This window comes from Somniosus microcephalus, chromosome 9, assembly GCF_052327205.1.
Source record: "Somniosus microcephalus isolate GS21.2 chromosome 9, FLI_Smic_1.0, whole genome shotgun sequence".
NCBI lineage: Eukaryota > Metazoa > Chordata > Chondrichthyes > Squaliformes > Somniosidae > Somniosus > Somniosus microcephalus.
The window spans coordinates 226,496,166-226,510,154 of NC_140995.1; the positions used below are offsets into that span (position 1 = coordinate 226,496,166).

General features: G+C 48.0%; 1 protein-coding gene across 4 annotated transcripts in view; it reads right to left on the reverse strand.

Moving 5' to 3' along the window:
* Positions 1 to 13,989, reverse strand: part of xdh (xanthine dehydrogenase) — a 194,205-nt gene that overhangs the window by 108,508 nt on the left and 71,708 nt on the right. For all 4 annotated transcript variants that reach the window (XR_015079622.1, XM_085997953.1, XM_085997952.1 and 1 more), the window contains exon 7: positions 6,045 to 6,106. Coding sequence is in view for 3 of the 4 variants with exons in the window: in XM_085997953.1 (XP_085854079.1) it covers positions 6,045 to 6,106 (62 nt within the window). In the remaining variant the exon portion in view is untranslated. The remainder of the gene's footprint in view (positions 1 to 6,044; positions 6,107 to 13,989) is intronic.

The window sequence follows — 13,989 nt, forward strand, 5'->3', positions numbered from 1 at the left end:
TGAGCCACGTGCGAATTTGGCTAGGACAAATAAAATTAGAGAGTTAAATGCGTGGCTCAAAGACTGGTGTGGGAGAAATGGGTTTTGCTTCCTGGGACACTGGCACCAGTACTGGGGCAGGAGGGAGCTGTTCCATTGGGATGGGCTTCACTTGGCCAGTGCTGGGGCTAGAGTCCTGGCGGATCATATAACTAGGGCTGTAGAGAGGGCTTTAAACTAACTAGTGGGGGGGAGGTTCTTAGAGAGCAAAGGTAGCAGTGGGGAAATTAAAAACCAGACCGTGTCAGGAAGGGGCAGAAGGTATGGAGTAAAAGGTAAAGTAATAAAAAGGGCAAAAGCAGGAACTAAGTGTCACAAAACATCTTTGAAAGTTCTTTATCTGAATGCACGTAGCATTCGTAACAAAATAGACGAGTTAATGGCACAAATAACTACATATGGGTATGATCTTGTGGCCATTACAGAAACATGGCTGCAGGGTGACAATGCCTGGGAATTAAACATACCAGGTTAATTAACGATCAGGAAGGACAGGAAGGAAGGAAGGGGAGGTGGGGTGGCTATGTTAATAAAGGAAGGAATCACTTTAATACAGAGAAATGATATTGGGTCAAAAGATCAGGATAATGAAACAGTTTGGGTGGAGGTAAGGAATAATAAGGGAAAAAAACACTAGTGGGCGTAGTCTATAGGCCTCCGAATAGTGGCAACTCTGTTGGACGGAGTATCAATCAGGAAATAGTTGAGGTTTGTAATAAGGGAACATCTATAATTATGGGGGATTTTAACTATCATATTAATTGGACAAATCAAATTGGGCAGGGCTGCCTTGAGGATGAGTTCATTGAGTGTATTAGGGGTGGGTTTCTTGAGCAGTATGTAACTGAACCGACCAGGGGGCAAGCAACCTTAGATTTGGTCCTGTGTAATGAGACAGGATTAATTATAAATGTCCTAGTAAAGGATCCCCTTGGAATGAGTGACCATAACATGGTTGAATTCCATATTCAATTAGAGGGTGAGAAGGTTGGATCTCAAACAAGCGTGCTAAGCTTGAATAAAGGAGACTATGAAGGTATGAGAGCGGAATTGAGTAGAGTGGATTGGGAAAATAGATTAAAGAGTAAGACGATACATGATCAGTGGTGTACATTTAAGGAGTTATTTTACAACTTCCAAAAAATATATATTCTACTGAGAAGAAAAGGGTGTAAAAGAAAAGACAGCCATCCATGGCTAAGTAAAGAAATTAAGGATAGTATTCGACTAAAAACAAGGGCATATAAGGTAGCCAAATCTAGTGGGAGGATAGAGGATTGGGAAAACTTTAAAAGACAGCAAAAAATAACAAAAAGATTGATTAAGAAAGGGAAGATAGATTATGAAAGTAAATTAGCAAAAAATATAAAAACAGATAGTAAGAGTTTTTATAGTTATATAAAAAGAAAAAGGATGGCTAAAGTAAATGTTGGTCCCTTAGAGGATGAGACCGGGAAATTAATGGTGGGAAATATGGAGATGGCAAAAACACTGAATGAATATTTTATATCAGTCTTTACAGTAGAAGACACTAAGAATATCCCAACACTGGACAAACAGGGGGCTATAGGGGGGGAGGAGCTAAACACGATCAAAATCACTAAGGAAGTGGTACTCGGTAAAATAATGGGACTCAAGGCGGATAAATCACCTGGACCTGATGGCTTACATCCTAGGGTCTTGAGGGAAGTGGCGGTAGGTATTGTGGATGCATTGGTAATAATTTTCCAAAACTCCCTAGATTCGGCAAAGGTCCCGGCAGACTGGAAAACTGCTAATGTAACACCCTTATTTAAAAAGGGCAGTAGACAGAAGGCTGGAAACTATAGACCGGTTAGCCTAACATCTGTGGTAGGTAAAATTTTGGAGTCCATTATTAAGGAGACAGTAACAGGACATTTGGATAATCATAATTTAATAGGACAAAGCCAGCATGGTTTTATGAAGGGGAAGTCATGTTTGACAAATTTGCTGGAGTTCTTTGAGGAAGTAACATATAGGGTGGATAAAGGGGAACCAGTGGACGTAGTGTATTTAGACTTCCAAAAGGCATTTGACAAGGTGCCACACAAAAGATTATTGCTTAAGATAAAAAATCACGGGATTGGGGGTAATATTCTGGCATGGATAGAGGATTGGCTATCTAACAGAAGGCAGAGAGTTGGGATAAATGGTTCATTCTCAGACTGGCAATCAGTAACTAGTGGTGTTCCGCAGGGGTCAGTGCTGGGTCCCCAACTCTTTACAATCTATATTAACGATTTGGAGGAGGGGACCGAGTGTAACATATCAAAGTTTGCAGATGATACTAAGATGGGAGGGAAAGTAGTGAGTGAGGAGGACATAAAAAACCTGCAAGGGGACATAGACAGGCTAAGTAAGTGGGCAGAGATTTGGCAGATGGAATACAATACTGGAAAGTGTGAGGTTATGCACTTTGGCAGGAAAAATCGTAGAGCAAGTTATTATCTTAATGGCAAGAAACTGGAAAGTACTGAAGTACAAAGTGATCTGGGGGTCCTGGTGCACGAAACTCAAAAGGTTAGTATGCAGGTGCAGCAAGTGATTAAGAAGGCCAATGGAATGTTGGCTTTCATTGCTAGGGGGATAGAATATAAAAATAGGGAGGTATTGCTTCAGTTGTACAAGGTATTGGTGAGACCGCACCTGGAATACTGCGTACAGTTTTGGTGTCCATACTTAAGAAAGGACATACTTGCTCTCGAGTCAGTACAAAGAAGGTTCACTCGGTTAATCCCGGGGATGAGGGGATGGACATATGAGGAGAGGTTGAGTAGATTGGGACTCTACTCATTGGAGTTCAGAAGAATGAGAGGCGATCTTATTGAAACATATAAGATTGTGAAGGGGTTGGATCGGGTGGATGCGGGGAGGATGTTCCCGATGATGGGTGAAACTAGAACTAGGGGGCATAGTCTTAGAATAAGGGGCTGCTCTTTCAAAACTGAGATGAGGAGGAACTACTTCACTCAGAGGGTGGTAGGTCCATGGAATATGCTGCCCCAAAAAGCTGTAGAAGTTACACCATTACATAAATTTAAAACAGAAATAGACAGTTTCCTAGAAGTAAAGGGAATTAAGGGTTACGGGGAGCAGGCAGCAATTTGGACATGAGTCTAGGTCCGGATCGGTCATGGCCCTGTGGGTAGCGGAGCGGGCCCAGGGGCCGTGTAGCCTGATCCTGCTCCTATTTCGTGTGTCTAATTCTGTTAGATTCAGGAGATGGTTCTGTGACAGTGGATTGGCGGTTAGGATCAGATCAGCCATGATCTTATTGAATGGCGGAGCAGGCTCGAGGGGCCGATTGGCCTACTCCTGCTCCTATTTCTTATGTTCTTATGTTCTTATGTATGAAAGGGTTTACTAGGGTAGATGTAGAGGAGATGTTTTCACTTGCAGGGGAGACCACAAGTAGGGGCTATAAATATAGGATAGTCACTGCTAAATCCAATAGGGAATTCAGGAGAAACTCCTTTTCCCAGAGTGGTTGGAATGTGGAACTCCTTGTAATTTTTCCCTGTAATATTTTTTGCTGCCGCAAGGCCCCTTTAAAGGGATGCGCAGGCCATTCAAAATATCGCGCATACTCAGTTTTTGCATTGAATAGTCGGCAAGCTGGCTGTGGGAGATCCATGAAGCGCTGCGCGGCCATAAAGAGAACATTGCTTGCCACCAAGTGGCGAATAGCATTTAAAGTGAGTCTAGATAAACACATGAGGGAGAAAGGAATAGAAGGAGATGCTGATAGGGTGAGATGAATAAGGGTGTGAGGAGGCTCGAGTGGAGCATAAACACTGGCATGGACCTGTTGGGCCGAATGGCCTGATTCTGTGCTGTAAATATTTTGTAATACTGTGTAACTATGTAATGTTGGGTGAAGGCAGGACTGAACAACCTGCTAAAAGACACTGTCCAGGTTCACATGAGGAACAGCCAACTGGGGCTGATACTGGAATACATTTAGTACCCGTGGTCCTGTATCCAAGCATTAGTCAGGAGAAAGGTGGGTTGGGGGGAGGGGGGCAAGAGACAAAAACACCAGAAGCTCACTTCAGGTTATAGAATGGAATCTTAATTATCTCCCCTCCCATTATCTCCTTCCCATTTTCCCCTCCCCATGATCCCTCTCCCATTTTCCCCCTCCCATTATCCCCCTCCCATGATCCCCCTCCCACTATACAACCCCTCCCATGATCCCCCTCCCACTATACAACCCCTCCCATTATCCCCCTTCCCATTATCCCCCCCTCCCATTATCCCCCTCCCTTTATTCTCCCTCCCATTATCCCTCTCCCATTTCCCCCCTCCCATGATCCCCCTCCCACTATACCACCCCTCGCATTATCCCCCTTCCCATTATCCCACCCCTCCCATTATCCCTCTCCCATTTCCTCCCTCCCATTATCCCCCTCCCTTTATTCCCTCTCCCATTATCCCCTTCCCATTATCCCACCCCTTCCATTAACCCCCCTCCCTTTATTCACCTCCCATTATCCGCCTCCTATTATCCACCCCGCCATTATCTTGTTATCACCAAGAATTATCATGAGTCAGCCCTTAGTTTTGCATAAGCAAGCTCAAATGTAAATGATATCTTAAATGATCTCCGGCAGGGGCCAGAGCCTCGGGTCAGGAGGCCAGCAGGAGCCAGAGCCTCTGGTCAGTGGACCAGCAGGACTTGGTCTCCCAGCATTATTTTTAAGAATCTCTCACTTTTAATCATCAGATCCCTTGTGTACCCACAGAATAAAGAAGGCTCTGCAAAGACCGCACCTTTGTCCAGGCCTTTTTAAAATGGTGAGAAACTTTCAAATGTTGGTGTTCAGAGAGATTTGGGTGTCCTTGTGCAAGAAACACAGAAAACTAGCATGCAGGTACAGCAAGCATTAAGGAAGGCAAATGGCATGTTGGCCTTTATTGCAAGGGGGTTGGAGTATAAGAGTAAGGAAGTCTGGCTACAGTTGTACAGGGCCTTGGTGAGACCACACCTGGAGTACTGGGCACAGTTTTGGTCTCCTTATCTAAGGAAGGATATACTTGCCTTGGAGGCGGTGCAATGAAGGTTCACTAGATTGAGTCCTGGGATGTGAGGGCTATCCTATTTGGAGAGATTGTGTAGAATGGGCCTATACTCTCTGGAGTTTAGAAGAATGAGAGGTGATCTCATTGAAACATACAAGATTCTGAAGGGGATTGACAGGGTAGATGCTGAGAGGTTGTTTCCCCTGGCTGGAGAGTCTAGAACTAGGGGGCATAGTCTCAGGATAAGGGGTCGACCATTTAAGACTGAGATGAGGAAGAATTTCTTCACTCAGAGGGTTGAGAATCTTTGGAATTCTCTGCCTCAGAGGGCTGTGGATGCTGAGTCTTTGAGTATATTCAAGGCTGAGATCGATAGATTTTTGGACTCTAGGGGAATCAAGGGATATGGGGATCGGGCGGGAAAGTGGAGTTGAGGTCGATGATCAGTCATGATCTTATTGAATGGCGGAGCAGGCTCGAGGGGCCGTATGGCCTACTCCTGCTCTTACTTCTTATGTTCTTAGGCCACTGTGTGACAATGTCCCTGATTTTAACTCCAGCTGGATTCCCCGCTCAGGCCTGAGTTAAAATTACAGTCGGGTCTCAATGATGTCACTGGGCCGCAACATGAAATGTAAAGAAGGACCCTGTTGGCTCTGGACTCGTGTCCTTGCTGCCTGCTCAGGAGAGCGGGTTAAAATTGCAGATGTTGCGATCATGGCGGCTTTCAGACAGGTAAGAGCCAGGGCAATTTTAACTGCCCACCCGCCGGGTTTCTGCTGAGTGGGTAGGTTTAAAATCACCCCTTGTGTCAGTCAGTGTCATAACTACACTGCCATAAATTGGCCTGAAGTAACAAAATCTTCCCTTGCATGTTTACGCAGTTTTGCATTTGGCTACAAGTCTTCACTGGACTGCGAACTGGCAGCCAAATTCGCCCACTGCGGTTTGAATTTCCTTACTTTGGCAAAGGTACTGTAGCCCTGGAGGATGGCTCTGTATCCCGTGCATCGACACAGGTTTCCTATAAACAAAATAAAAGGCAAATTAACAGATGCCAGCCAAAAAAAATGAAATACAACACTCAGGCTCCATCCCCCTAGGTGCCTCTCCTCATAACCAACACCCCTGGACTTTTCATACTCTGCAGTCCATTAATGGTCAGAATCGAGTAATATTTTGCAGCATATCCACAGAATTCAGCAGGAAGGTTGGTGTACACTGGTGTAGTGGGGGATGGGGGGGAGGCAGGGAAGCGAGCGACTTCCATCTAGTCTATCACAAACACCGACAGCACTTGTGGGGGAGACCAAAACTAGGGGCCATAAATTTAAAATTTTCACTAATAAATCCAATGAAACATTCAAAGAAAGTCTTGCATTTATATAGTGCCTTTCGCAACCTCAGGAAGTCTCAAAGCGCTTCACAGCCAATGAAGTACTTTTTGAAGTGTAGTCGCTGTTGTAATGTAGGAAACACGGCAGCCAATTTACCACAAACTGCAATGTGATAATGACCAGATAATCTGTTTTTTAGTGATGTTGGTTAAGGGATAAATATTGGACCAGGACACCGGGGAGAACTCCCCTGCTGTTCTTCCAAGTGCCACGGGTTCTTTCACATCTACCTGAGAGGGCAGACAGGGCCTCGGTTTAATGTCTCATCTGAAAGATGGCACCTCCGCCAGTGCAGCACTCCCTCAGTACTGCACTGGAGTGTCAGACCGTGATTTCACCAGCGGAGGCGGGATCGCAGCGGAAGAGGTGGGTGGTGGGTCCCGGACCCGCTCCCGGCTCCAGCCCGCTCTCTCCAAGTGATTTTACTTGAGCTTGTTAAGCCTGCCCTGCACATTTCCCGGCCAATTAAAAGGAAGCGAATCTGATGATGTAATTTGATGACATGTCATAATCCGGTTTCCTTAAAGGGACCATGTCCACATTCATTTTTGACAGTTGTGCTGTCAGTGTTTTGCAGCATTGAGGTGCTGCAAACACTGACAAGCACTGCACAGAGGTGCACGGCTGCACCCAGGCTCTCCCATGACTCCCTCCATATGCTTATGGAGGGAGTCACAGCACGCAGGAAAGTTCCCTTCCCTTCCCATGGGCGGAAGAAACCTCCCCAGGACACCAACACAGCCTGGTTGCACATTGCACAGGAGGGCAAAAGCAGGGATGTCGTCAGGAGGACCAGGCTGCAGTGGCGCAAGCCTTTCAATGATCTGCACAGATCGCGAAATGTTACTGCCATGCCACACTCAACCTCATCCTGCTGTGTTACTCATCACATCCACATCACTCTGCCTTCCCTACCTACTCCTGCACATCCTTACTCACACCAACTTACCTTGTATCTCCACCCATCCCTCTCTATCTACATTATCACATCCCTATCTCACTAGCCACCCCTCACACTCATCCTCATCCTACTGCAAATATATCAACTAACAACACACAGGGGTAGGCACTTGAGTGGCTTAGCCAATGTTCATGTGAAGTTTCTGGTAATGTGTGTCAAACATTGAAATCTATATTTTCAACACTTCACCTTATTGGACAGATCTGTGCTCACCTTGAGAAGTGTCTTAGTGAGTTCCAGTAAATGTTGAGACATAACTCCTCCCCTCCCCTCCCCTATTGTGATGAGTGTGAAAGGAATGGCTTGGTCATTGTAGGGATGCTTTATGGTGCTGGTGTGGGGTGCTGTCAACCTGGCGCATTATGTGGCAGCCAGGGTTTACAGCGTCAAGTGAAGTAAATCTGGCCATGGTGATGCCATCACTGGCCTCCCGGGCAGCAATGTTGTCGGGTGCTGATGCCCTGTATCCTGTGCAGCATCAGGTGCTTGCGGAGAAGGTTGGTGTTGTTGTTGGTGATGTTGTTGGCGATGTTGGTGTTGGGGCTGATAGTGGAGGGATTCAGAGGACCATGGTGAGATTTTTTCAAGCGCACTGATGTTGCTGCAATAGATGGCAGCTGCAGTTGAGATGACAGAAGCGATCAGTCAATGGTGAGAGAGGTTGTTCCAATGAGGTGCCACTGGATATAGAGTTGGCTCCAAACACTTGCAAGCTACAGAAAGCTCTATGGGGGAGAAATTCGGTATCGCCCCGTTTGGGGCACAATTATCGGCCGGGCACAAAGTTTAGCGCCTGGCGCTAATTATCGCCTCCGACTGCAAACTTGGCTTCTATCGCCCCTGGAGGTGATTGGAGCGCTAAATCAGGTGCTACACATCTCTCTTAAGGCGCTAACACAGAGGAGCGAGGTGAAGCTCATGTGATGTCAGTCAGCAATGGAGCACAGACACACTGGCGCCGGCCAGTTCTTAAAGGGGAGGGCCGATCTTGCTCTCCATCCACACCCTGCTCATTGCAGCCTTGAATCTCGGCCTGGAGAGACCGGTACATTAAATCTGCTGGAAAGAACAATGGAGAGGCCCAGGGAAAGGTCTCAGAGTGCAGCCCCCTCCGCCTCTTTTAAATCGATGCAAGGAAGGTCAAATCAAAATGAACCTGCAAAGTGCTGCTCAGTACCCAAAACTCCTTCACACAGCGTTGAATCTCTCCAGAAGTCTCTCTCTCACTCAGAATGCGTGGTGTAAAAATGTCGCCGACAGAAAATGGCAGGAACCGGTCGCCTTTAAATAGCGCTCCCCCAGTCCCTTCCCGACTGCAAAACGCTCCCCTCAACCTGTCGTTGCTAGCGGCAGGCGGTAAGGCAGGGGGCGCCACTCAACATCCGGTCCGGGGCGCTACCGGGGTGTTGCACGCTCGACTGATGTCACGATCTGCGTCACAGGAGATCGTGGTGGTAGTGTTTAGTGCCGCCGGAAAATGGTCAATTTCGCGAGCGGCGCAAACATTGCCGCGCCAGATGCTTTGCGCCCCATTAGCGCCCTCTTAGGGCGCTAATGGGAGGTGCAAGCCAACCGAATCTTTCCCCCTATATGTCTTACAAATGCAGTAACCAACAGTTTCTGAGCTCTGAAACCGAACAGCTGCAACATGGCACCCTTTAAACCACTTCTGCAGCTGTCAGGTAATCAGATAAATCAAAGCAGACTCGACTCATGACAGGGTGAGCTGTCGTGCTCCCCGAGCAGCGGGTAACCCGTGGGGAAGCACGTAAAATTAGAAGGTGGGCTCAAAATAGCATTAAATTGGCTGTTAACAAGCCATTTAATGATATAAATTGCCTCCCTCGTGCTTGGTATCGGGTCTGTTCTGCGCAGACAGACCCGACACCTGGGAGACTCGCGTGGAGGCGGGTTGACAGCGGGTTTCCTACCCTCTGTCAACCTTTGCTATTTTGACAGTGGACCCGCCTCCAAACCCGCACTCTGAGCGCCGGCACAATTCAGCCCTCAGCCTAGCGTGACTTGAACCCAAACCTTTTGAATCAGAGTTGAGAATGCTACCAACTGAGCCACAGCTGACACATTTTTTACTTCTTTACCAGAAGGTGGTGAGAATGTGGAACTCGCTACCACAGGGCGTGGTTGAGCTGAATAGCATTGATACATTGAAGGGGAGGCTAGGTAAGTACATGAGGGAGAAAGGAATCGAAGGATATGTCAATAGGGTGAGTTGAAGTAAATAGAGTGGGGGGAGGCTCGTGTGGAGCATAAACACCAGCACAGGCCAGCTGGGCCGAATGACCTGTTTGTATAAATTCTACGTAACGCTGTCAACTCCTGAGAGGCAGAAGAAAAACAAAAGAAGAACCTTTCTTTAACACTTTCACATTCCCAGGACATCCCAAAGCACATCACAGGCAATGAATCACTCATTGTTATTACATAGGTGGACAGAGCAGCCAATTTGCTCAGACCACAGGCCCACAAACAGCCGATTAGATAGCCAGCAAATATGTTTGGGTGGAGCTGCAATGTGGGATAGACTCAAGACCTGAACTGGGATGGGGCTGGGAGATACACTGAATGGGGGGTGGGGGGGGGGGGCGCGGGGGCTGGGGAGACATTGAGAGATGGGCTGGGAGAGACAGTAAGGGATGGGCTGGGAGAGACAGTAAGGGATGGAGCTGGGAGAGACAGTAAGGGATGGGCTGGGAGAGACAGTAAGGGATGGGCTGGGAGAGACAGTAAGGGATGGGCTGGGAGAGACAGTAAGGGATGGGCTGGGAGAGACAGTAAGGGATGGGCTGGGAGAGACAGTAAGCGATGGGCTTGGAGAGACAGTAAGGGATGGGCTGGGAGGGACAGTAAGGGATGGGCTGGGAGAGACAGTAAGGGATGGAGCTGGGAGAGACAGTAAGGGATGGGCTGGGAGAGACAGTAAGGGATGGGCTGGGAGAGACAGTAAGGGATGGGCTGGGAGGGACAGTAAGGGATGGGCTGGGAGAGACAGTAAGGGATGGGCTGGGAGAGACAGTAAGGGATGGGCTGGGAGAGACAGTAAGGGATGGGCTGGGAGAGACAGTAAGGGATGGGCTGGGAGGGACAGTAAGGGATGGGCTGGGAGGGACAGTAAGGGATGGAGCTGGGAGGGACAGTAAGGGATGGAGCTGGGAGAGACAGTAAGGGATGGGCTGGGAGAGACAGTAAGGGATGGGCTGGGAGAGACAGTAAGGGATGGAGCTGGGAGAGACAGTAAGGGATGGGCTGGGAGGGACAGTAAGGGATGGAGCTGGGAGAGACAGTAAGGGATGGAGCTGGGAGAGACAGTAAGGGATGGGCTGGGAGGGACAGTAAGGGATGGGCTGGGAGAGACAGTAAGGGATGGGCTGGGAGGGACAGTAAGGGATGGGCTGGGAGAGACAGTAAGGGATGGAGCTGGGAGAGACAGTAAGGGATGGGCTGGGAGAGGCATTTAGAGGATTAACGAATTAATCTTTAATTGCTGGTTCTCCAGGACATTCCGAGACCGTTGGCGACCCAGCACCTCCTCATTGATACCCCTTCGCACCTGAATTGTATTATAAGGTAAATTTCTGATCCGCACTCCATGTGGGGAGCCTCACTCGATGAAAGAGTGAGTCAGAGAATCGACGCTACGAGGTGGCAGCTTGATCTCCAATGCGTGCCCTCTTCAAGCACAAGGTCCCCCACTGAGAGGACAGGACAGCGAATTAAACCTTCTGCGTTGATATGAAGGTTGAGGTATGATTGACAACTAGGGATGGGCAATAAATGCCAGCCTTGCCACCGATGCCCACATCCTGTGAAAGAAATTTTTAAAACTCTTCTATTGGGCAAGGCAGCTCAAGGGCCCCCTGTGTAAGAATAGGGGCTAGAAATTCGGTATTGCCTCGGTTGGGGTGCTAAATTTTAAAAAGTTGGAGGATTAGCGCCAGGTGCTAATACTTCTGACCTCCCGCTAAATTGATTGTTGCGCTCCAAGAGCGAACTGGAGCGTGAAATCGAGCGCTAATCACCTCACTTAGGGCGTTAAACACCACTTAGGGCGTTAGTGGTGTTCCGCAGGGGTCAGTCCTGGGACCACAACTCTTTACAATCTATATTAACGGTTTGGAGGAAGGGACCGAGTGCAACATATCCAAGTTTGCCGACGATACAAAGATGGGAGGGAAAGCAGTGAGTGAGGAGGACATAAAAAACCTGCAAAAGGACATAGACAGGCTAAGTGAGTGGGCAGAGATTTGGCAGATGGAATATAATATTGGAAAGTGTGAGGTTATGCACTTTGGCAGAAAAAATCAAAGAGCAAGTTATTGTCTAAATGGAGAGAAACTGCAAAGTGCTACAGTACAAAGGGATCTGGGGGTCCTGGTGCATGAAACACAAAAAGTTAGTATGCAGGTGCAGCAGGTGATCAGGAAGGCCAATGGAATCTTGGCTTTTATTGCAAGGGGGATGGAGTGTAAAAACAGGGAAGTCTTGCTGCAGTTATACAGGGTATTGGTGAGGCCACACCTGGAATACTGCGTGCAGTTTTGGTTTCCATATTTAAGAAAAGATATACTTGCTCTCAAGGCGGTTCAGAGAAGGTTCACTCGGTTGATTCCGAAGATGAGGGGGTTGACGTATGAGGAAAGGTTGAGTAGGTTGGGCCTCTACTCATTGGAGTTTAGAAGAATGAGAGGCGATCTTATCAAAACATATAAGATTGTGAGGGGGCTTGATCGGGTGGATGGGTGAGGATGTTTCCACTGATGGGTGAGACTAGAACTAGGGGGCATAATCTTAGAATAAGGGGCTGCCCTTTCAAAACTGAGATGAGGAGAAACTTCTTCACTCAGAGGGTAGTAAATCTATGGAATTTGCTACCCCAGAGAGCTGTGGAAGCTGCAACATTAAATAAATTTAAAACGGAGATAGACAGTTTCCTAGCAGATAAGGGAATTAGGGGTTACGGGGAGAGGGCAGGGAAGTGGACGTGAGTCTAGATTCGGATCAGCCATGATCCTATTGAATGGCGGAGCAGGCCCGAGGGGCCGTATGGCCTACTCCTGCTCCTACTTCTTAGGTTCTTATGTTCTTTAAATACCGCTCCTTCAGCGGCCATCCGACTGCATTCCGCATCCTCTTCCTGCTGTTGTTAACGCCAGGCGCTAAGGCAAGGGGCGGCAGTCAATTTTGCATCTGGGCCGTTAACGGGATGTTCCACCCGCGTTGACGTCACGATCTGGCAGCCACTAAAGGCGTAGGTGCTAGATGTTATCAGCAGCGCTAAATCCCGGGTGAATGTCGCGTGCGACGTTGGATTCGCCGCGCCCCACCACTAACCCATTAACGCCCCGTTAGTGCCCCCCCCCAGGCGCTAACGGGAGGCGCTAACATGCCGAATTTCTCCCCTTTAGGTTTAGGAGGTGTTTAGAGGAACTAGGGTAGAAAGAGTTAAATGACCCAAGCTGTTGCTGGAACTGCTTTTCTGCAACATACAGTACCCTGCTGTTAGGCACTCAGACCAACTGACTGCTGGTTCAGCATGACTAACGGATCATAAGCATCCTGTTACTGCAAACTAAATGTTATTGCAAACTAATGGAGGCAAGATCAGTTTGAGACTTGAAGCTGTCTACATCATTATCTCTTATGTCTCCTCTCTGACTGCGGGGATGCGTATTAAGAACTCTTGCTATTTGTTGAAATATAATCAAATATAATCCCCTTTCACTATTTTTCAGTATTAAGCTTTCCTAGATTGCAGTTTAATATTACGTTTGCTAGACTATAGTTTTATTTCTCCTCTGTTAGAATTAGGGAAAAGAATGATGTTGAGCCTAGGTTTTATTTACAGTTAGAACTCTTGGGGGGAGAAATTCAGTATCGCCCCGTTTGGGGCGCAATTATCGGCCGGGCGCACAGTTTAGCGCCTGGCGCTAATTCTTGCCTCCGACTGCAAACTTGGCTTTTATCACCCCTGGAGGTGATTGGAGCACTAAATCAGGCGCTACACACCTCTCTTAAGGTGCTAACGCCGAGGAGCGAGGCGCTACCTCAGAGCGCTGGTGAAGTTCATGTGATGTCAGTCAGCAATGGAACACAGACACACTGGCGCCGTCCAATTCTTAAAGGGGAGGGTCGATCTTGCTCTCCATCCACACCCTGCTCATTGCAGCCTTGAATCTTGGCCTGGAGAGACCTGTACATCAAATCTGCTGGAAAGAACAATGGAGGGGCCCAAGGAAAGAGCTCAGAGCGCAGCCCCCACAGTCTCTTCTAAATCGATGCAAGGAAGGTCAAATCAAAATGAACCTGCAAAGTGCTGCTCAGTATGCAAAACTCGCTCACACAGCGTTGAACCTTTCCCGAAATCTCTCTCTCTCTGTCAGAATGCGTGATGCAAAAATGTCACCGACAAAAAAAGGCAGGAAGCGGTCGCCTTTAAGTAGCGCTGCCCCAGTCCCTTCCCGACTGCAAAACGCTCCCCTCAATCTGTCGTTGCTAGCGGCAGGCGGTAAGGCAGGGGGCGCCATTCAATAT